The sequence below is a fragment of the Protopterus annectens genome, chromosome 3.part1, assembly GCF_019279795.1.
Source record: "Protopterus annectens isolate FY-2018-M chromosome 3.part1, PAN1.0, whole genome shotgun sequence".
Lineage (NCBI taxonomy): Eukaryota > Metazoa > Chordata > Ceratodontiformes > Protopteridae > Protopterus > Protopterus annectens.
The window spans coordinates 1,825,803,673-1,825,826,223 of NC_056732.1; the positions used below are offsets into that span (position 1 = coordinate 1,825,803,673).

Sequence of the window (22,551 nt, forward strand, 5' to 3'; positions counted from 1 at the left end):
GTTCCCAATACCAGGTGACTAGCCTTGCAATGTTCATATTCATCATTAAAAAGTTTGTTGACTCTTTAGACATGCTACCTCTGACTTTCACTACTACATATGCATAAATCACAATTATCCACAGTTGCTTATTGTTAATTCTTATGTCCCAAGTAACCACTCTTCCCAGAATCCCCACCATAACTTTAAACACTTGAATTTCTGTATCATAACTGCTATACCCTGGACATGTATCCTTTTGGAAACTCCACACTATTTTTCACCCCAGAGTATTGTCTGTTATTTCTTCCTTTCAGTTTCTAAAAACCTATATTTCCACACATATTACATCAGAGTCTATTTATTGACATCACTGATTCATCATTAGTCTCCTTACTTCATTTTTGAGACTGTTAACATTCAGACATGACGTATATTATCCATCTACCTTCTTTGTATTTTTTACTCCACTTTTTAAAGTCTTTTCTTCTCCTTCTTTGCAGTGGTCTTACCTTCATCTTGCTCCAACTGTACCTAATTTCCTCGCCATTTAAGTCCATCACTTTACATTTATTGTTAATTTCATCACTAAGTGTGTGATCTTCTTCATCTGTTCTTCTATATTCCACATTTTCTTTATTGTCATGCAGTTTAATTTTGTACAGCAGTTCTTTCATTGTTTTCACTTCAACGTTGTCACTAATTGCACTTTAATTTCCCCATCCACTTCACTTATTTAATCAACTATGTCGCCCTGTAATAGTGGGCAGTGAAAGCATAAATGGTTTTCCTTACTGCATTTTCTGCTAACTGTTTTACAGGTCTTAACATAATGTGCACCCCCCAGTAGGAGCACCTTCTTTTGTGAGTCCCCCACAAAAAAAAAAAAAAAAAAATATATATATATATTAGCTTCACTAATGCTTTGCTACTCCACGTTTTTCATTTTCATACACTTTTGGTAAATTTCAGTAACATTTCCATTCTTTAACTTGTAATGAATCTCATACCTCAATCTCTCCATTCAATACTTCACATTTATGTATTAATTTTTCTATCTCATAAATAATTTAACAACAATTAAAGAAACACTTTTTAGCTCATTTCTGAAATGTCAGTTCTGAATGGTGCTACCAGTTTTTTAGGTTGCGCATTTATATTTGAAAGTGCATAGTTCTTCCATAGTGAACATAAACTTTTTAGGTCCAAATAAAAATTTCTATGCAAGTTAAAATGTTGTGCACAAATCTTCTGTTACAGCTCTAGTAATCTTTTACAGTGCAACCCAAAGGAGTCACAACTGTATTCCAAATCACATTTCTAGTTATTGGCCAACCATTTTTCATTCGTCTCTTGATATCAGGTCACTTTCTTTCCCTGAAGTTAAGTGCCGGTGTTTCCACAGACACCTCTTGTCCACCTGCATCTCTATCTGCATATCACTGCATGCATTCCCCGCTCTCATTGCCTGACACTCATCATGTCCAAGCTGCTCTTGTTCTGCTATCAGTACATTCCTTTTTCATCTCCTCATCTCGCAAAACACTCTCTACAACATCTGTAGAAAAAGTATAAATTCAAAACACCATCCTGTCTCACTCTCTTGCCTGTCATGGTTGCTGTTCTTCTTGCTGTAGCAGCAGCCCTTTGGATGCTAGTAAAGGGATAGTATGTTTTTTATTTGTTAACATGCGTATGTACATTATATACTATTTACTTATTTACATGTTTACATTATTTACAAATATTTACATATTTCATACATTTGCTTCACATTTCAATTATTTCCCCCACCCCTTAACCAACAACCAAAACTATATTTTTCCAATGTCTTTGCCAAACCCCATTTCCCATTATACTTAATTTCATCGAATCGCTCATTCCATATCGCCCATGCAACATAGAAAATAATTCTATCCATTTTGTTTACTTCTGCTTGCCTTCATTTTCCATATTAACCATATTCGTGTTTATATTACATCGTCGAAATTTTACTGCATTGAAGCAATAAATGTCGAACGCAATAGATCAATGCAGTAAAATATCGAACGAGGATAAAAAAAACAAAAAAACCCAAACAACTAAAGGGCGTAAAAGGCTGCACCTCCCCCCACACCCCCCGCTACTTAAATATACTAACTCCGAGACCAGACTACATTGAGGTAAATGGAAATCTTCCCCACGGAGATTTCCATTTACCTGGCTGATATTCTTCGATTTCGATATTGTCGTGCCGACAATATCAGATTCAATATTGTCACCTTGCGACAATATAATATAGATCCCCATATTCTATCATGTCAATGTTTAACTGTTCAAATTTTAAATACTTTTTATTCATATCATGTTTACATATTTCTATCCATAAATTATTCATTTTGTCACATTTTAGAAACACATGTTCTGCAGTTTCTAATTTGCCACACTTATTACAGTTTGTATTTTGTTTTGTTTTATACTGCATATTCGCTTTTACTGGCAATTTACTTATGGATAATCTCCATAAGAAATCATTACATTCCTTTATTTTTTTATAGCTTTCATATCTCAGTACAGCTTTTGTTTCATATTAATTTCTAAATCTTTCCGCGGATCAACGAAATAAACATTTTTCATTATATTTATATACTATTCCTTCCTGATTTTTTCAGTAACATTCCTTTTTGTTTCCCATAACACAGTTTTATTCTGATATATTTGTATTACTTCATTGCTAATACTTTTTCCTCTCTTCTTTACTTCTCTTCCTTCCCATACGTCTTTATATTTGTAATACATTACCATTTCTATTAAATCTTTTTCTTCCTTCATATTACTTCTTAATACTACAAATGTAAAGATGCTGCATGTACTTCTTCTTCTTTCGGCTGCTCCCGTTATTGGTCGCCACAGCGGATCATCTGTTTCCATTTCTTCCTGTCCTCTACATCTTGCTCTGTCACACCAATCACCTGCATGTCCTCTCTCACCACATCCACAAACCTTTTCTTAGGCCTCCCTCTTTTCCTGTTACCTGGCAGCTTCATCCTTAGCATCTTTTTCCCAGTATACTCTGCATCCCTACTCAGCCCAAACCAATGTAATCTCACCTCTCTGGTTTTGTCTCCAAACTGTCTAACCTGGGCTGACCCTCTAATATATTTATTCCTAATCCTGTCCACCCTCGTCACACCCAGTGCAAATCTTAACATCTTTAACTCTGCCACATCCAGCTGTAACTCCTGCCTTTTTGTCAATGCCAGTGTCTCCAACCGATATAACATAGCTGGTCTCACTACCCTTTTGTACACCTTCCCTTTCACTCTTACTGGTACTCATCTGTCACAGATCACTCCTGAAACTCACAAATCACTCCTGACACTCTTTTCTACCCACTCCATCCTGCCTGTACTCTCTTCTTCATCTCTCTTCCACACTCACCATTACTCTGAACTGTTGATCCCAAGTATTTAAACTCATCCACCGTCGCCACCTCTACTCCCTACAAACTCACCATTCCTCTATCCTCTCTCTCATTCACACACATATATTATGTCTTAGTCCTGCTGACCTTCATTTCTCTTCTCTTTGGAGCATATCTCCACCTCTCCAGGGTCTCCTCCACCTGTTCCCTACTCTCACTACAGATCACAATATCATCTGCAAACATCATAGTCCACGGGGACTCCTGTCTGATCTCGTCTGTCAACTTGTCCATCACCATTGCAAATAAGAAAGGGCTCAGAGCTGATCCTTGATGTAATCCCACTTCCACCTTAAACGCATCCATCACTCCCACCGCAGACCTCACCGCTGTCACACTACCCTCGTACATATCCTGTACCATTCTTACATACTTCTCTGACACTCCTGACTTCCTCATACAGTACCACAACTCCTCTCTAGGCACCCTGTCATATGCTCTCTAAGTCCACAGACACAATGCAACTCCGTCTGACCTTCTCTGTACTTCTCCATCAACTCTCTCAGAGCAAACATTGCATCTGTAGTGCTCTTTCCTGGCATGATCACTAATCATCACCTCCCTTCTTAACCTAGCTTCCACTACTCTTTCACATAACTTCATGCTGTGACTGATCAATTTAATCCCTCTCTAGTTACTACAGCTCTGCACATCACCCTTATTCTTAAAAATTGGTACCAAAATATTTTTTCTCCATTCCTCAGGCATCCTCTCACTTTCCAAGATTTTATTAAACAATCTAGTTAAAAACTCCACTGCCATTTCACCTAAACACCTCTATGCTTCCACAGGTATGTCATCTGGACCAATAGCCTTTCCATTCTTCATAGCTGTCCTTACTTCCTCCTTGCTAATCCACTGCACTTCATGATTCACTATCCGCACTTCATCCAACCTTCTCTCCCTCTCATTCTCTTCATTCATCAGACCCTCAAAGTACTCTTTCCATTGCTCAGCACACTCTCCTTGCTTGCAAGTTTCCCTCATTATCTTTTATCACCTTTACCTGCTGCACATCTTTACTAGCTCGGTCCCTTTGTCTAGCCAATCGGTACAGGTCCTTTTCTCCCTCCTTAGTGTCCAACCTTTTATACAACTCTTCATATGCCTTATCCTTAGCCTTCGCCACCTCTCTCTTTGCCATGCACCTCATCTCCTTATACCCTTGTCCACTTTCTTCATCTCTCTGACAATCCCACTTTTTCTTTACAATAGGATTAATTAGACCTAAACCTCCATGGTCTTCTTTCATAAACAATGTTTGTCTTTTAACCAGGTTCAATCTAGAACCCCAGATGAATGAAAATATTGACATTATCAATTCTCTTTTTTATATTTTACCTGTATTATATAGACATTAGCTACATATCCTATGTTACCTAATATCATACTATTTATTAAATATGCTTTCTTTCTGTATTAAAACCTATATGTTTTCCAGAATATAAACATGCCTGTTATTTCTTTCATCACTGTGTCCCATCGTCCCTGTATATATTCACGTTTCCCAAATTTTATTCCTAACACATCTAGAACACACTCCAAACCAGGAAAAGTAGAAACATGAACCAAAAGTCAAGTGGCAGGATGATGGATCCTCCTTATTAAAACACACTTAAACACTTTCGTGGTATAAATGACTTCTTCAGAATTCTGAAGAAGTCATTTACACCATTGATGAAAGCGCTAAAGTATGTTTTAATAAAGAGGATCCATCGTCCTTCTACTTGCCTTTTGGTTCGTTTTCCTAACACATCTATTTACCTGTCAATAAATTCAACACCTCCTGTTTCGCCTTTAAAACCAAATCCTTTACTTTTTTCCTTGTTTATATCTACTCCAATTCCTCCAACATTACACCTATTTTTGCATTTATTCTTTCCATCCATAGTGTATTCTTTGTAATTATTACTATATCATCTGTGTAAGTGTGCATTATTGGCAGTTGCACTTCTTTAACCATTCTTTTTCCTCCGTTTCTTGACATTTTATTAATTTCAAGCACTATTATATTCATAACTAATGAAAAAAATATGCTACTAGCTGGACACCCCTGTCTAATTCCACTTTCTATTTTATTTTTTTTCTACTATCCATCGATTCACATTTAGTTTCACATATTTTTTTTCATATACAGATTTAATTACATTTACAATTTTCTCACTTATATTGTATGTTTGCAAAATCCCCCATAATGATTCATGCTGCATGTTATCATAAGATTTTTTTATATCCCCTTTCATTACTTTTGTCTCCACCTTTTTGTTGATAACATCATCAGTTACGTCTCTTATTAGCTATAGTAATTCTTGACTACCCCTTCCTTCTCTCCCAAACATATTTTGATCAAATACTCTCACACTGTAATCTTTTAACAATTATTTTCATAAGTATTTTATGGTCTGTGTTATTTAAAGTTATCAGTCTCCAATTTTTATGCCACCTGTGATCCCTTTTTGTAATATACGTTTTATTACTCTAGTACATATTTCTTTATATTTAATCCCAGTTTCTAACCATTCATTCATCACTTCAATAAGCATGCCTTTTTGCCAGTCTTCCATTTCTTTATACATGTTATATTCAATTCCATCTATTCCTGTTGCACAAATCGTGTTAATATCCTTCAGGATTTAATTTACTTTGTTTATATTTCTTCTTGTTTCTAGATATTAATTATCTTCTTTGATTAATTTCTTCCCTTCATAACTTTTTCCTATCTTCATCTCTTTCTTAGGAAATAAATTTAATACATACTTTTTAATTATTTCTTTTATGCCTTTTTGGTCTTTTATTAATTTACTTTCTTTATCCTTTAATTATCTTATTATCTTTCCTTCTTTCATTATTTTACTCATATAAGGTAGTACCTCTTCTTTTTTTCCTTGAAATAAATGCTTGTGTTTATGTAACAGATTCTGGATCTTAATCTGATTCATTTTATACAATTCATTTTTCTTTTCATAAAATTTTCTTTCCTTCCCTAATACATCCTTGAATATTTCTTGAAAGATATAATATATGAACATAAAATGGACATTAAAAAAGAAGAGAGTTCAAATGCTCTATATAGGCATTTAGTTGAACAACCTACACAGTTCTTCAAGTTTGTTGTAAGTTATTAGGGACCAGAGGGATGTTATTACAGAAAAGCATTTAAATTACTGGGAATTGAGATGGCAACTTTTATTAAATGCTATGTGTCACACCAGTTTAAATGAATGTTGTTCAATAAATTCTGTCCTAAAATTAAAACAACTGGAAGTATAAATGCAATAATGTTTTTCATGAATTTTTATGACGTTTGTTTTAGGTGAATACACTGTTTCATTATATTGACATCCGCGGTGGTGCAGCCGTAGCATTGTTGCCTCACAGCAAGAGGTTCTCCCGTTCAATTCTCGGCTGGAGTGCGGGGAGTGCCTTCTGTGTGGAGTCTGCAAGTCCTCCCCGCGGTTGGGTGGGTGTTCGAATGTCATGGGTAAATGGGCATGCTTTCATTGAAGGTTGAACGTTGAGCTGGCACCTCGGCATTCGTGAAAATCTACTGCCAAACATTAGTGGACCGGAGTTCCGCTGTGGCGACCCCTAACTGGGAAAAGCCGAAAGACAAACAGCACTGTTTCATTATATTATATCATATTACATTATATTATATTATATTATAATTAAATGAAGTTTAAAGTATATACATTTGGTGAGCCTAATTTTTTGGAGTGTCTTTTTAAATTTAATTACAGGGTATGTAAATGGAATTTATATGCTCTGATTGGTGCTTTAGGTGTATAGGAGGGGTATTTAAATAATTAGCTTAAAGTTTTGATGGTTCTGATGAAGTCTCTTTTTAATCGAGGTAAAAGCACTTAACTGTGTGGAATTGTATTTTCAATTTATTCCATTAAAGTTTTTGGAGACATGTTTGACATTGTTTCTGCTGTTTGCTTGCTGTTTTTGGACACTGCTGCCATATACAGAGTTTTTTCTTGGTATTGGTATCTGTGTCTCTGGTCAAGTTTGTGAATTTCCGGGGTCCATATTAGCGTATTGCATGGACTAAATAGCGAAAGCTATTTAGTCGATCCGATACTGTTGAAATGGCAAAATAGCGAAGACATGGAACATCAAATTTTTTCCTAGGGAAAAAATTTGGTGGGCCGTCTTCGGGACTTTGCCATTTCCTCCACTATGGTATGATCTCAGAGTTCGTATATTTAAGTTGGGGGGGTGAAGCCGCCCACTTATATTTGTGTTTAAGGTTTTTTTTTTTGTTTTTTTTGTTTGTTTTTTTTGCGGAGTAGCAAATTTTTTCCCTGAGAAAAAAATTACTGTTCCTTGTGTTCGTTATTTTGTGATTTAGACATTATTGGTACGATGAAATAGCGTTCGCTATTTATATCGTACGATAATGTAATATAGATGCGAATTTCCATAACTACTTTAACATCACAATTATTCTTTTTTTCTCTTTAATTGCAATTAAAATCCCCTGCTATTATTATATTCATATTTACACTTACATAGTTAAGTATACTTTTTAAGGTTTTCTCTTTCTTTGTATCTTTGTAATGTATGCATACGGAGCTATAATTCTTTATACATACTTCTTCTATCTTATGTCTAATATTGTTATTCTACCCAATTCAACTATTGTAACATCTAATATTGTAATGTCTTTTTGACATAATAGATATATGCCTAAACATGTTTCTTTACATATGTTTCATATAACATTCCCATTCCAAAGTTTTTCTGTTTGTGTTCTTTCTTCTTTTGTTAGTAATCTTATAAACTCTGCCTCTAATATTATCACTTCAGCGTCTATTCCAGCACACCATTGTAATATACTAATTCTCCTCTTAATGTTTTTCAATCTGTTTACGTTTAAAGCTAATATTCCCAGCTTTTAGCAGCTATAGTAGAGTTCCTATCCTTTACCTTTTTATTTTCCATAAATGTTATATTTTTAAATTTTATTTTCCTTTCCTTAACTCTTTTCCCTATAGAATTATTTTTACCTTTTAGCCATGAGCCTCTTGTATTTCCATATTTCTTGCATTTTAAATCACATTTTTTTGCATTGTGTCCTGTATTACCACACAAATAACTTCAGTGATCATATTTACCAAAACAATAACAACTATTTAGTTGCTCTCTGTATCTCACAAAGCCCCTATTACCAAGAAAATTAATACATGGTATGTGCAACGCATTGTCATTTTCCATGTTTAATATTACTCCGCATTCCCATCCCCCAGTACAAAGTCCTCTTACATAATAAACTTTCATCATGCCCAGTACTTCCTTAGAAATAGCTAATAGTCATTTTTAAATCTGCAGGTGAACCAGTATTCTTTTTTGTTTGCCTAAAGAATGATTGGATAACATATTCTGTCCAAGGATGCACATTCTTTTTCTGCTCATATTTTCCTGTTAAATTTCCCATGTATTGTCCATTTTCAAATATTAAATCACAAAATGTCTCATTATTAATTAGAGTAAATGCTCTTCCCTCCTTTGCTGGTACACCTAATGGTGCAATCAAGGTGTCCCACACTTCATACTCTCAGCCCTTTGTCCTTTTTGCTGCTTATTCGTACAGCGTACCTTCTCTTCATTTCTTTACTTTGTTATTTTCTTTCTTCCCCTTCTTTAACTGTCTGTGCACACATTTTCTCAATGGATTCAGCTTGTTTCCTTCCTTTCTTCTTCTATTCCCTCCATTATATCACTCCACGCTGCTGCACTGTTTTCTGGCTCACTTTGATTAACCAACTGTTGCAGGTAATCATCCTACAACCCTCCAGACTGAAGGGTTGTAATAATACATCGATACTTCTGCTTCGTCTTGCCCACAAACAACCTTCATTGAAAAAGCTTCTCTGAATCAGACTCCATCTCCTCCTGTACATTGACCTCTTCCATTCTTGTTCCCTATCCTGATAGGGACTCACTCTGTTCTTGCCTCATTTGTTTCTCCCTTTAGCAGTGATTCTGCCAACTCCATATATTTTTTCATACTTTCAACAACATTTGCACTATCAGCACACAGGACTACATTTTCCATGGCACTGCTGCCTCTCTGGGCAGCCTTTGCACCTGGAATGGAGACAGAAGTAGGGATAGTAGAGTATTTTCCCTGGTGCCCTGGCCAGATTTCCCTTAGTCAGTATGAATACAATCTTGGGTCTTTTCTGAAAAGCATCTGCTGTCCTATTGGAATTAACAAGTTCAACAAAGTAAAATAAAAAAATGTAAATGATACCTGAACTTGGATAACCATATCTGTGAGGTGGATGCTGAGTGGTTCAGCAGATGTGTGATGTAATCCCTGTTTAAACAGAAATGTACCTGTCCTTTGAAGAGCTGGTTGTCTTTTCAATAGACCTTCAAACCTCCTTCTTAAACCACTTTCAGATTCTGCATAGGCAAGAGTAAGCTCTCTTTTTGAAAAGTTCCCTTTATTCCTACTTCACATTTCACATTTCATTTTGCATACACAAAATATTTTAACTTGGAATGTATTGTTAGTGAGCTGAGAGAATCATGTGCACAGAATGACCTTAAGGTCATTGAATGCTGCTGAAGTCCTAATATTACTCCAGAATTAATTACTCAACATTTTAACACTTTAGGCAATATCATTGATAATAGTAATATACTGTTATTAGGGGAGTTGAACTCTCCTGATAGTAATTGAATATGATATAATGGCAGAAATTATTGCTCAAAAATATATCTAAATATTTTTACGTTATCATAGTGTCTAACAATCAGACAGCACAAGGGGTATTCATATTTTAGATCTTGCTTCCACTAATGAACCACATTTCATTAAAAAATGACCATTAATCCCCTTCTTCGTTCATCAGATCAAATTCAATTAACTTTGAAATTTATTTGGAAAAGCAATACATCACTTACTAAAATGGTTATCAAAATATTCATTATAATGATTCATTATAATGATCTGATAAATTCTCTGTCTTGTATTAATTGGTCAATACAATTAGGTAATAAGAGAAAAGACCCTAGAAACTACATTGAAGTCAATGTTATCCTTAACAAATGCTGTAGGGATGATCTCCAATAAACTTTATTTTCCTTGGTAGAATAAAGACTCATTACCTTATATGTGAGAAAAAAATGGGTTTTAGGAAATAGAAGTGTAGGCTCACTGCTAATAATAAAGCCAAGTTAAATAAAAATTGTGACACCTTTAGGAATGTAAGAAGATTTATGAAGTAAATTTAGGAAAGGATTAAGTAATAAAAATGTTTATAACTATATATTAATAGTAACACTAAGTCAAGAAATAGTATCTGTGCAATTAAGATCAATAATATGTTAAGCTGTAACTATTGCTTAATAGCTGAGTAATTTAATTATTTTATCAGTGTTGCTAATCATAACACAAGCTATTCTTTTATATTTGATAAATTGATATCATTAGAATGATTACTCTGATACATGTCTTCTCCAGATTAAAAGTTTGGCTACTGGTTTGATGTAATACATTACATTTTTCTTATAAATATTAAGGATTACATTATGCCAGTATTAAAGTATTTAATTAATTTCTATTATGTGGAGTTGTTTCTTTAGATTGGAAGTGATCTCATATTATCTCAATTAATAAAAAAGGAGATAGATCCTTGGTAAATAACTACAAACCAATATGTTTAACATCTATATTAAGCAAGTGTTTTGAAAATTGGATATTGGATATTATTAAGAACTGTTGAGCAAATAATGTTGACTTACTTTAACATGGTTTTATTAAGAGTAAGTCTACCCTGACAAATCTGATTGACTTCTATGAAGACATTTCCATAGCTTTCGATATTTGACTTGGTTCTAGTGTCATGTTTTTGGACATGGCAAAAGCTTTTGCTAGCTTGCTTCATACTGCTAAAATAACTGCTTTGAAATTGATAAACGTTAATCATTATATTATTAGATGGATTTCTAACTGGTTATCTGATAGTACACAATCTGTATCCATGGACCCTTTTTCCAGTTACGTGTCAGTCAGTTTTGGTGTCCCACAGGGATATGTAAGACCAGTTTTATTTAATATTGTGATTGCAAAATTACGTACAAATAATTAAAGTCAGATGAGTAAATAAGGTGATAATTTAAAAATAGGCTTTATTATTGCTCATAAGAATGATTTTGATAAGGTAAATTCATATTTAACTGAGATACTGCCTTGGGATAATAACTTTGGCTTAAGTTTAATTTCTGATAAATATTGTGTTATATATTTTATTAAACCAAAAGTATGTTACCCAGTTTATGTTAATACACATCCTGTAAATGAGGTAGAATATTTTAAGGGTTTGGGGATTAACATTAGGTACTAACTTTAATTTTAGTATCCATGTAAATCAGATTTGTGCCAAGGCTATGTGGCAGTTAGATGACATTTTGCAAGATCTTATAACCAGAGACCTGGAATGTATGACCAGTCTGTACAAGGTCTATAGTAGACCTCTTATTGAGTACAACAATAGTTTGTATATGCATATAAAGGTTCAATTACATTTTCTTGAAGGGATACAGAGGGTTTTTATGAAGAAGGGGGTATGGAATTCTGATCATAGATAATCCCAGTATTGTAGATTGTTACATATTTTATCTATTGATTATCATAATTTGAGAAGTAAATTGATAACTGTCATTTAGAGATATAATGATGAAATGTTACAATTAAGATGTTCATCGTGTTACCCTGCTGCAGTCATCACACTTGGGTTATCCTGTCGTCAGGCGGTCCCGCAGTCGGACGGATTTCCAAAGTCTTGGTCCGACGTCGGTTGCTGTCGCCTCATCCCTGACGTCAGTGTGCCAGGGGTACATATACTGCAACCGACGCCATTTTCTTCAGTCTTTCTTGCCGCGCGGTGCCCGAAGCAGAAGCAGTTCCCAAGTGCCGGTCAGCCGACTCCTGAGATTGTCGAATTCGAATTTCAGACTGAAGTCTTTTATAAAGCTAAGTACCCCGCTGGGGAAACTTTTCTTGCCTCAGACCGATGTCAGAAAAAGTTAACAATTGTATTTCTTGTGGGAAGCAAATACCTCATAAGGATTTTCATTCTTATTGTATACCTTGCCTAGGCCCTGATCACGACATCACTTCTTGTCGTTTTTGTGCTAGGTTTAATAAGCGTACTATTAAAAGATGATTTGATTTCGCACGACACTTTTTTGGTAGAAAATGTAACTATAACATGCCGTCGGAGCTTCCGACTACCGGCGTGCACAAAAAGTGCAGGGACAAGGACCGACAGCCCAGGCCTAAGCCCGATTCCGAGGCCTCGGTTGATCCGGTCTCCGGTTCTCCGGTTATCAGTGAGGCTCCGACACAGTCCCTAACTACCGCAGTTCTGGAACCCGAGACCGCTACGGATATTTTTATGGAATGTACTAGGCCGACGCAGCCTTTTACTTCAGGCCCTTCTGGCGATTTACCTTCCAAGGACGTCGGTGCTTCAGAAACGCCATCAGTTTCTGAAGGCGTTTTCAGACCGACGACTCTTACAGTCAAAACGTTTTCCAAATCGAAGACTCCTTCTAAATCAAAAAAGACTACACTTCAGTCTCCTGTTCAAGGCCCTATGCCTAAGAAACAGATGCTCAAAATGGCTGAAGATTTGATTTCTCTTATCAGGGGTTCTCAGCCTCCTCCTGACAAAAGGCCTAGACAAGAGGAAGATTCTGCTTCCTCTGAGCAACTGTCTATTTCTTCGGATTCCTCTGAGGACCAAGACTATTCCTTCTCTCCTTATGAAGATTCTGATGCTGAGGATTCTTTTCCCTCAGCTTCTCCTCCTGAAGACTACTCTTTTGGGGAAACATTACACACTATGAGGGAACATTTTCACTGGGAAGGTCAGGATTACTCTGATTCCAAGAAAAGGCTCAGAGAGTTTCTTTTACTCCCCCAACACAGACCTCTAGCCATCCCTCCTGTTTTGGATATTGTGGATGATGTCTATTTAGAATCCAGTTTCAACCCAGACTCTCTACCTCCTGCTCCGGCCAAGCCTGACAGATACTACAGAGATGTTCATCATGCATTACGGCTGCAGTAATCACATAGCAACTTACTAGGCCTGCTACACAAGGCCCAAGACCTGGGCCCACGCCTAAGAAGCACATGCTTAAAATTCCTGATTCCCACAAATTTCTTTACAAAAGTCCAGTAGCTGACCCAGAGACCATCTCCCAGGGTCCCAAGGGGGCTAAGGCTTCCATGGCTAAAAACCCAGTACCTTCTGAAAGGGATTCAATAGCACTAGACAGGTGGGGGGAAAAAGGTTTACACCTCAGCCACATTAGCTATGTGAGCACTAAATTGTCAATTTCGTATGCTTAAGTATCATCAATTTCTGATTTCTCAATTAAAACAAAAGATAACCTCCCTCCCTCAGCAATCTGAATTGAAAGAAGTACTGGATTTGTTGCATGCCACCGAGCAGGTGGGCAAACATACTTTACAATGTGGGTTTGATTCTTTAGAGGCCTCCTGCAGAGCAGCTGTCACTGGATCAGTTATACGTAGGCATGCCTGGTTAAAGGAACAAAGTCTGCCTGATCATGTTAAAGCAAAACTACTAGATGCTCCCTTACAGCAGGATGTTCTTTTTGGAGTTAAAGCAGAAGAAGTTTTAAAGAAAATAGAAGATAAGGTGAAATCAATGCAGACAGTCAAAGATTTCCTACAAGTACAACCCCCTCGCTTCAGCAGAAACTGGCCAGCAAAAAATTGGTTCTTTTCAGCCACTGACAGACCTCAGAGGGGTAAATACTGACGACCAGGGGGCAGAGGACAACCACAAGCCCAGTATAAACCTCACCAATGGGGCACTCCAACCCAGAAGGGAGGAGAAGACAGGTCTCAACCCACCAGAAGGCAAACTCAATGACTTGCACCTCAGCTAGCCAAACAAAGCTCTTTTGTCAGACCCCTTGGGGGGGAAACTAGCACTATTTGCAGACAACTGGCACATGGTCACAAAGGACAAATGGGTCCTAGACATAATTTTACGAGGATACAGATTCCACTTTCACACCTTGCCAATGAAAAGAGGAATGCCAAACCTGCCACAAAATCAATGGGCAGAGGCTCAAAAACAAATTACAGGTCTCATGACCATGAGAGCCATTCAGCGGGTACCAACTCAAGAGCAAGGCCAAGGATTTTACTCAAGGCTCTTTCTAGTACCCAGAAAGGACAATGCCTGGAGACCAGTTCTGGACCTTTCAACTCTAAACACTTACTTACAAGTTCCCAAATTCAAGATGCTTACACTACAGCAGCTACTTGTTCCCAAATTCAAGATGCTTACACTACAGCAGCTACTTCCCATGTTGGGCAAGGAAGCATGGCTGGTAACGTTGGACCTCAAGGAGGCATACCTGCATGTCCCTATCAGACAAAGTTGCAGAAGATACCTCCGTTTCATTGCAGGTTCATCCCATTATCAATTCTCTGCACTGCCCTTTGGCTTATCTACTGCACCCAGAGTTTTCACAAAATGCCTGGCACCAGTAATTGCATACTGCAGACAAAGAGGAATTCAAATATATCCATACCTGGACGACTGCCTCATCCAAGCAGAAAGAAAAGACATTCTTTTACATCATCTGGCTTATGTGAAGCATCTACTAAATTGTCTGGGGTACACAGTAAACGAAAAGAAGTCAAAACTAGTACCCTCACAAAAAATGACATTCCTGGGTGCCAGCTTGGACACAACGGCCCAGAAGGCTTATCTTACACCAGACAAACAACTTCATCTGACACAATATTTCAAGACAATGGCAACAAAGACCCAATTAACTGCAAGAAAAATTCTGCAGGCTTTGGGCTTCATGGCATCTTGCATTCTGATAATACCATTTGCAAAACTGCATATGAGGAAATTACAGTGGTACCTAAAAAACGTATGGTCTCAACACAGCCACAGCTTGGACACAATGATATCTCTCATTCCCTGCCTTCAACAGGAATTTCTATGGTGGGCACAGGCATGTCACCTCAACAAGGGTCAGCCTTTCACCTTGCCCCCAACCAGGCAAACTATCACAACAGATGCTTCAGACTATGCCTGGGGGGCACACATGGCAGGGCAATGCATTCAAGGCCTATGGACTGCAGAACAAAGAAAACTGCACATAAATCAAAAAGAGATGCTAGCTGTACAGAAAGCTCTGACAGCCTTCAAGGATCTACTACAGCCAGGACAACTTGCAATAAAGACGGACAACACCACAGTAATGTGGTACATAAACAAACAAGGGGGCACACATTCCAACCCTCTTTGCAGGCAAGCAATAATCCTATGGAACACAGCTCTGGCCTACCAAGTCCAGTTGCAAGCTCAATTCCTGCCAGGACAGAAAAACACATTGGCAGACGACCTAAGCAGAAACATCAAAGATCCCCATGAGTGGAAACTAGACCCACAAATATTTACAATAATAACTCAAAAATAGGGCCTTCCAAATATAGACCTGTTTGCCAGTCCTCAAAACTACCAACTGACAAAATTCTGTACAAGGACATTCCACCATCAAGCTTGGAAAGTGGACGCTCTCTCCCTCAGTTGGAAAAACCTGACAGCATATGCCTTTCCTCCATTACCTCTTCTCACAAAGGTTCTTTTGAAGTTCAAAAAGTAGAAACCTCGACTGATTCTCATAGCCCCAGACTGGCCATGCCAGCACTGGTACCCACTATTGAAGAATATGGCTCACAGCCCACCATGGATATTGCCTCAAATACCTCATTTGCTCACGCAGCAAAACAAACAGATTCTACACAGCCAGCTCAAAACCTTAAACCTGGCTGCATGGCAAATCAATTAAGCATCCGACCAGCCCCTCTTTCACAAGCAGTACTGGATGTTATTCTGGAAGCCAGGAGGCCAAGCACCAGGAAGGCTTACTCGGACAAATGGAAAAGGTTTTCTGCTTGGAACCAAGCTAAAGGCCAAGACACAACTCAGCCTCATATGCCTCACATTGTGCAGTATTTAGCCGAGATGTTGCACAAAGGACTTTCCTTCTCCTCAATTAAAATCCATGCTTCAGCTATTTCAGCTCACTACGACACGAATCCACCTTTATTTTCAAATCCTCTTCTAAGGCAGTTCCTCAGAGGGGCAAAAAACATTAGACCACCTAGAAGAGCACCTACACCAACATGGGACCTCAACTTTGTTCTGGAAAAACTAACGCTACCTCCCTTTGAACCAGCTTTCTCTGCAGACCTTCAGTTCCTATCTTGGAAGACTGCCCTGCTCCTGGCAATAACATCTGCCAGGAGAGTCTCAGAATTACAGGCACTTATGGCAGTGGAACCTTTCCTCATTTTTCATCAAGACAGAGTTTCTCTATGAACTAATCCTTCCTTCATGCCTAAGGTGGTGTCCAGTGTAGCTTTAAATCAAACCATCCACCTACCCACTTTCTTCCCCAATTCACAGAACAAAGGTGAGAGACTCCTGCATTCCTTGGACATTCACAGGCAGCTTCGTTACTACTTGGATAAAACTAAGGCTTTCAGAAAAACTGACCAGCTCTTTGTATCCTATGCTACAGCTTCTCAAGGCAGGGCCATATCCAAGCAAACCATTTCTAAATGGATAGGCCATTGCATACGGTTCTGCTATACCCATCATGGGAAACCAGTTCCCCCTACCATTAGATCCCACTCTACCAGGGCAAAAGCTACCTCTACAGCCTTTCTCAGGGGGGTTCCTACCAAGGAAATTTTAGAAGCTGCAACTTGGAGTTCTGTACACACCTTCACCAAACACGATCACTTACCTCTTTATTCTAAGACCAGGGCGGGCTTCGCCACTGCAGTTCTGCAGGGCCTCATTGCCTCCACTAACCCTTTATGATACCTCCACCCTACCTTAGCTTTGGGACTCCACCCAAGTGTGATGACTGCAGCAGGGTAACACGATGAACATAGTACAGTTTTGTACCTACCATAAATGTAGATGTTCGAGTGTTCACCCTGCTGCAGTCCAGGTTACCCTCCCTCCAACCCCTCTGATCTACTGGCTAAATCTCTGCTATGCCTTACTGATGTATTTGCTTATAGCTGAAGGGATTTTGTGTTTGTACAGTGTGCTCACCATTTTGTACTAATTTGGATCACCTTTTTGGGGGCACCTGACATCTGGGGCAAGAAAAACTGAAGAAAATGGCGTCGGTTGCAGTATATGTACCCCTGGAGCACTGACGTCAGGGATGAGGCGACAGCAACTGACGTCGGACCAAGACTTTGGAAATCCGGCCGACTGCGGGACCGCCTGACGACAGGATAACCCAAGTGTGATGACTGCAGCAGGGTGAACACTCGAACATCTACATTTATGGTAGGTACAAAACTGTACTTTTGCATATTGATAGTGCACTATTAAAAATATCATTTCATAATATTATGCAAAAGTTGAATGCTAAGAAATGTAGAAGCAAGAGGTTAAGATTCCCCTTTTCTGGAATAAATTGCCTGAAAATATTAGGTATTCAAAAAATGTAATAGATTTCAAAAAGAATCTTGATTTCTGGTTTGGTGATAAAGTTCAGAATTGGTAGATAAAGTATTTCTAGAAGTTTTAAACCCAAGATACTGTTTAAACTTATGCCATAGATTTTTTTTTGTGCCATACTCTGGAACAAGCTACCCATCTATGTCAAGCAAAGTTCCTCATAAGCCAGGGAACTTTGTTGGCTAGGCTTACTTAGGCCCTTGGGCCAATAGCCTTGTTACCTACCTATGAACCTATATATGTTACAAACACACACAGATATGTGTGTGAATGGACAAGTGCTAATATTGTAAACAATATTGCAAAAGGAATGCAATAGTCCATCCCTTTCCAACTCTGACTACATATTTATGCAGTAGGTGGATTCAGCACCTGGGCAGGTGTGGGAAAATTAACTAAATTGCCAAAAAGGGTCCAAATCTGAAGGGTAACAAGTAGGGGTTAGGAAATTATGTTTTCCCGTAGAACTTGAGAGAAGCAAAGAAAACAAAAACACAACTAATAAATCAGGAGATAATCTAGTAAATTGAAGAGCGCTGCATTTTCCCTAGTACTAAAGCACCAAACTGTGCAGCCATCACCCCAGAATATTAAAGTCGTATATGCATCATAGTAAATGCCATATCATTTTGCATTATTAAATGTTAACTGAAGGTACAGTTTAGCTTATTGTGAGGGCAGAGTGAGATTTATTTGTTTTTAGTTGCACATTTTTACTGAATTCTTGTGTAACATTAATTCATTTTTTACTACAAATGTGCTTAAAAATGCCTTTGTAATTTTCTTTGCAGATTATTATATTCTAACTCAGTCACATTTCTTTTAAGTTAACAGGAATATCAATTTCAGAGTGATTCGAAGTCCACAGTCAAAATACTGTAATTCTGAATGTGATAAAGCTTTGACAGAAAAGTTGTGTGTAACAAGATATGACCCAGTGCAGACCAGAAATGAATGCCATCACTCTGTGGAAAACAGTGATAAGTTTATGTGGAAAACTGGACTACAAAACCATGGAGAAGAAAAGCCACAAGAATCACTTATTTCCAGCAACAAAGCCACAAATTACAACACTGTATTAACCCACAGTGAGGAAAGACAAAAGAATAGTTTTGTAACATGTGAACAAATAATCAGAAGAGAGACTAAGTATGAATGTGCTACACATAGTAGTGAGAGAAGATGTAAACCCTACATATGTGACACATGTAACAAAGGTTTCTTATGCAAGTCAAGCTTGGTAAGGCATCAGAAGTTTGCACACACTGTGGAGAAACCCTACATGTGTATGACATGTGAGAAGAGCTTTAAATGCAAAATCAGTTTGGTAAGGCATAATTTAATACACAATGGAAATGAACTATATACATGCACTACATGTGGAAAGCATTTCACACAGAAACATAAATTAGGGGTACATCAAAACAGCCACACAAGCTATAAACCGTACAAATGTGCTACATGTGGCAAGGGTTTTACAAAGAAACGATACTTGGTGAAGCATCAGAATGTGCACATAGGTCAAAAACCCTATAAATGTGTCACATGTGGCAAGGGTTTTATGTACAAGTCTAGCATGGTAATCCATCAGTATGTTCACAGTGAGAAGGCTGATCAGAAGCCCTATAAATGTGTCACATGTGGCAAGGGTTTTATATACAAGTCTAGCATGTTAATCCATCAATATGCTCACAGTGAGAAAGCTAGACAGAAGCCCTATAAATGTGCCACATGTGGGAATAGTTTTACGCAGAAAAGATACTTAGTGTCACATCAGAGGATCCATATGGAGCATGAACCGTGTAAATGTGCCACATGTGGCAAACATTTTAAATCTAAGTTTCACATGCTAAGACATCAATATGTTCACAATGAGCAGGCTAAGCAGAAGCGCCAAAAATGTGCCACATGTGGCAAAAGTTTTTCAAGGTGGACTAACATGGCAGTGCACTACCTTATTCACTCTAGAGACAAAGTTGAGAAACCTTACAAATGTGACACATGTAATATGGGTTTCACACGGAAGGACCACTTAGTAAGACATCAGTATAGGCATAATGAGCAGAAACCTTTTAAATGTGGTGTATGTGATATGAGTTTTATAACTAAGTTTCAGATGATTACACATCAGTATTCCCATTCAGGACAGGATGCATATACATGTGCTGCATCTGACCAGGGCTTTACAGATAATATGAGTCTTGCACAGTATCAGAGTATCCAGAATCCATATAAATGTGCCACATGTGGCAAGGGATTAGCAACCAAGAACAGTCTAAAAACACATGAGCGTATCCACACTGGGCTGAAGCCCTTCAAATGTACTACATGTGGCAGGGCGTTAGGAACTAAGATTAGTCTAATAGCACATCAGAGTATCCATAGTGGTCAGAGGCCTTATAAATGCACTACATGTGACAAAGGGTTTGGAAGTAAGAACAATCTGGTGAAACATCAGCGTATCCACTCTCGCTTAAAGCCACAGATCAAGGAAAAAAGTAAAAATGAAAAGAAATTGGACGGGAGAAAAAATGAAAAAAAACAAAGATGGACATGGGAAAGACAAAGAGATCTGATATGGTGCAATCTTTATGCAAAGGAGAAAGCCAAACTAACCAAAGCCAAAAGAGCAGTTACAAAGATATTTTTAGAGACATACAGACAAAGGCACCCAGATATGTATAATCTCACAAGACAAAATATCAAATCACATCGGAATAAAGTAAAAAAGAAAATGAGTCAGGCAGAAATTAAAAAAATAGAAACTGAAGTGATAAACCATCTGCAAAGTGAAGGGTTTAGTGTGGAAACTCCAACACAGGCAGTGCAGCAACATGACACACCTGACAGAGGAGCAGCAGGCGGAGCAGGATGCAACTGAAGAGGCTATGACACAAGGCAATGTTCTGGAACCTTCTGTATGAATGTCACATAGAAGTCCAGTTCAATTAATGATTTAAAACAGATGGGTAGACATATTAAGATAGATGAAAGCAATAGATTACAGAAAGTAAATAAAACCCAAAATGTTAGAAGAATGCTAAAACAGATCAACACAGTAATCATGATTGTTAGGAGAAATGTGTGTGATGTAATTGAAATATATGCAGTATATTACTGTGGATCTAAACTAATAACAGATAGTGTTACCACAAACATGAGTAACAAAGGAAAGGAACAAGTAGAACGGCACCATGGAAGCACTGAATAGGAAAAACAGAAATCAGCTAAGACAAGAAATATTACTGTTAGAAGAACACAGAAAAGGGAGCGTGTCAAAAATCTTTAGAAAGATAGGTGTGACAGCATCAAAACAGACTAGGATTTATCATACACTATTTCCAATAATAAACTAAAAAATATCAGCACATGTGGAACAACCTAGAAGGTATGCAGATAAATATAAAAGAAAAATACAAAATAAGCACTTCATTGATGACCCAAAAAATATTTTATAGAGAACTGGGAAAGGAAAAGAAATGTCATGAAAAGAAAAAAATAGAGGAATTTTGGGGAAGTGTTTATGAGGACCACATTGAACATTAACAAAGTTGCCAAAGGGACATATGAATTAAAAAAATCAGCAAAGAACACTACGTAAATAACATGAAGTGGAATGACGTAATGGCCAGAGAAATTGAGATAAGAATAAGAAAAGTTCCTAAGTGGAAAATCCCATGCATGGATGCAGTACCTAACGTCTGGCTTAAGTCATTAACATGTCTATTCAAAGATATAGCCCTAAATAAAAATTGTCTGTATGTACATCCTAAACAGACAGATATCAACCTTGTTAGCAACAATAAGAACAATAGTCTTCCTTAAGAAATAACCCACAAGCCATCCTAAGAACTGGGGACCAGTAACCTACCTTCCGACAATATAAATTATTAGCTAGAATTGATACTGACACAGTTTATAGCCATCTAGAATAATAATCATTCATGGCAATAGAACAAAATGGTAATAAAAGAACATCATAAGGAACAAAGAATCATCTTTTGTTAAGTCGGGTGCCAGGATCCGCCACATAACCCACGCACTCAGGTCACTCCACAACAAGTACAAATATGACTCTGCCATTATCCATGTTGGTGTGAACGACCTGAGATGTACCTCCCTGGACTACATGAAAAGAGACATGGAAGAGCTCTCTGATCTTGTAGCCCAGGCAGGTATGACCCTAGCCCTGAGTAGCATTCTGCCATCACCCAGAATGATGCCGCAGTACAAGGACAAAATGATCAACTTCAACAATTGGCTAAGCTTCTGGTGCCATTATAAAGGGATCCAGTATCTGTCTGCCTGGGATGATATGGTCGACAGACCACGATGCTTTGCCAGAGATGGCCTGCACCTGTCACCCCTGGGATTCCGGATACTGGCTAAGGTTCTTACCGCCCCTATAGTGCCTTTTTTAGGCAAGGTTAAAATGACAAATTCGCCACTGTAACAGGAACAGGCAAGCAAAAACTGAGGGTGATGCTACTCAATGCTAGAAGTCTAAATCTCAAAATTCACTCACTCGAGGTACTCCTT

General features: G+C 37.8%; 1 protein-coding gene across 1 annotated transcript in view; it reads left to right on the forward strand.

Moving 5' to 3' along the window:
• The window catches only part of LOC122798712 (zinc finger protein 2 homolog), an 84,356-nt gene extending 62,262 nt beyond the window's left edge, over positions 1 to 22,094 (forward strand). The window contains exon 2 of the mRNA XM_044067808.1: positions 18,840 to 22,094. Within this exon, the coding sequence (XP_043923743.1) occupies positions 18,840 to 20,893 (2,054 nt within the window). The 3' untranslated portion in view covers positions 20,894 to 22,094. The remainder of the gene's footprint in view (positions 1 to 18,839) is intronic.
• Positions 22,095 to 22,551: the final 457 nt, after the last annotated feature.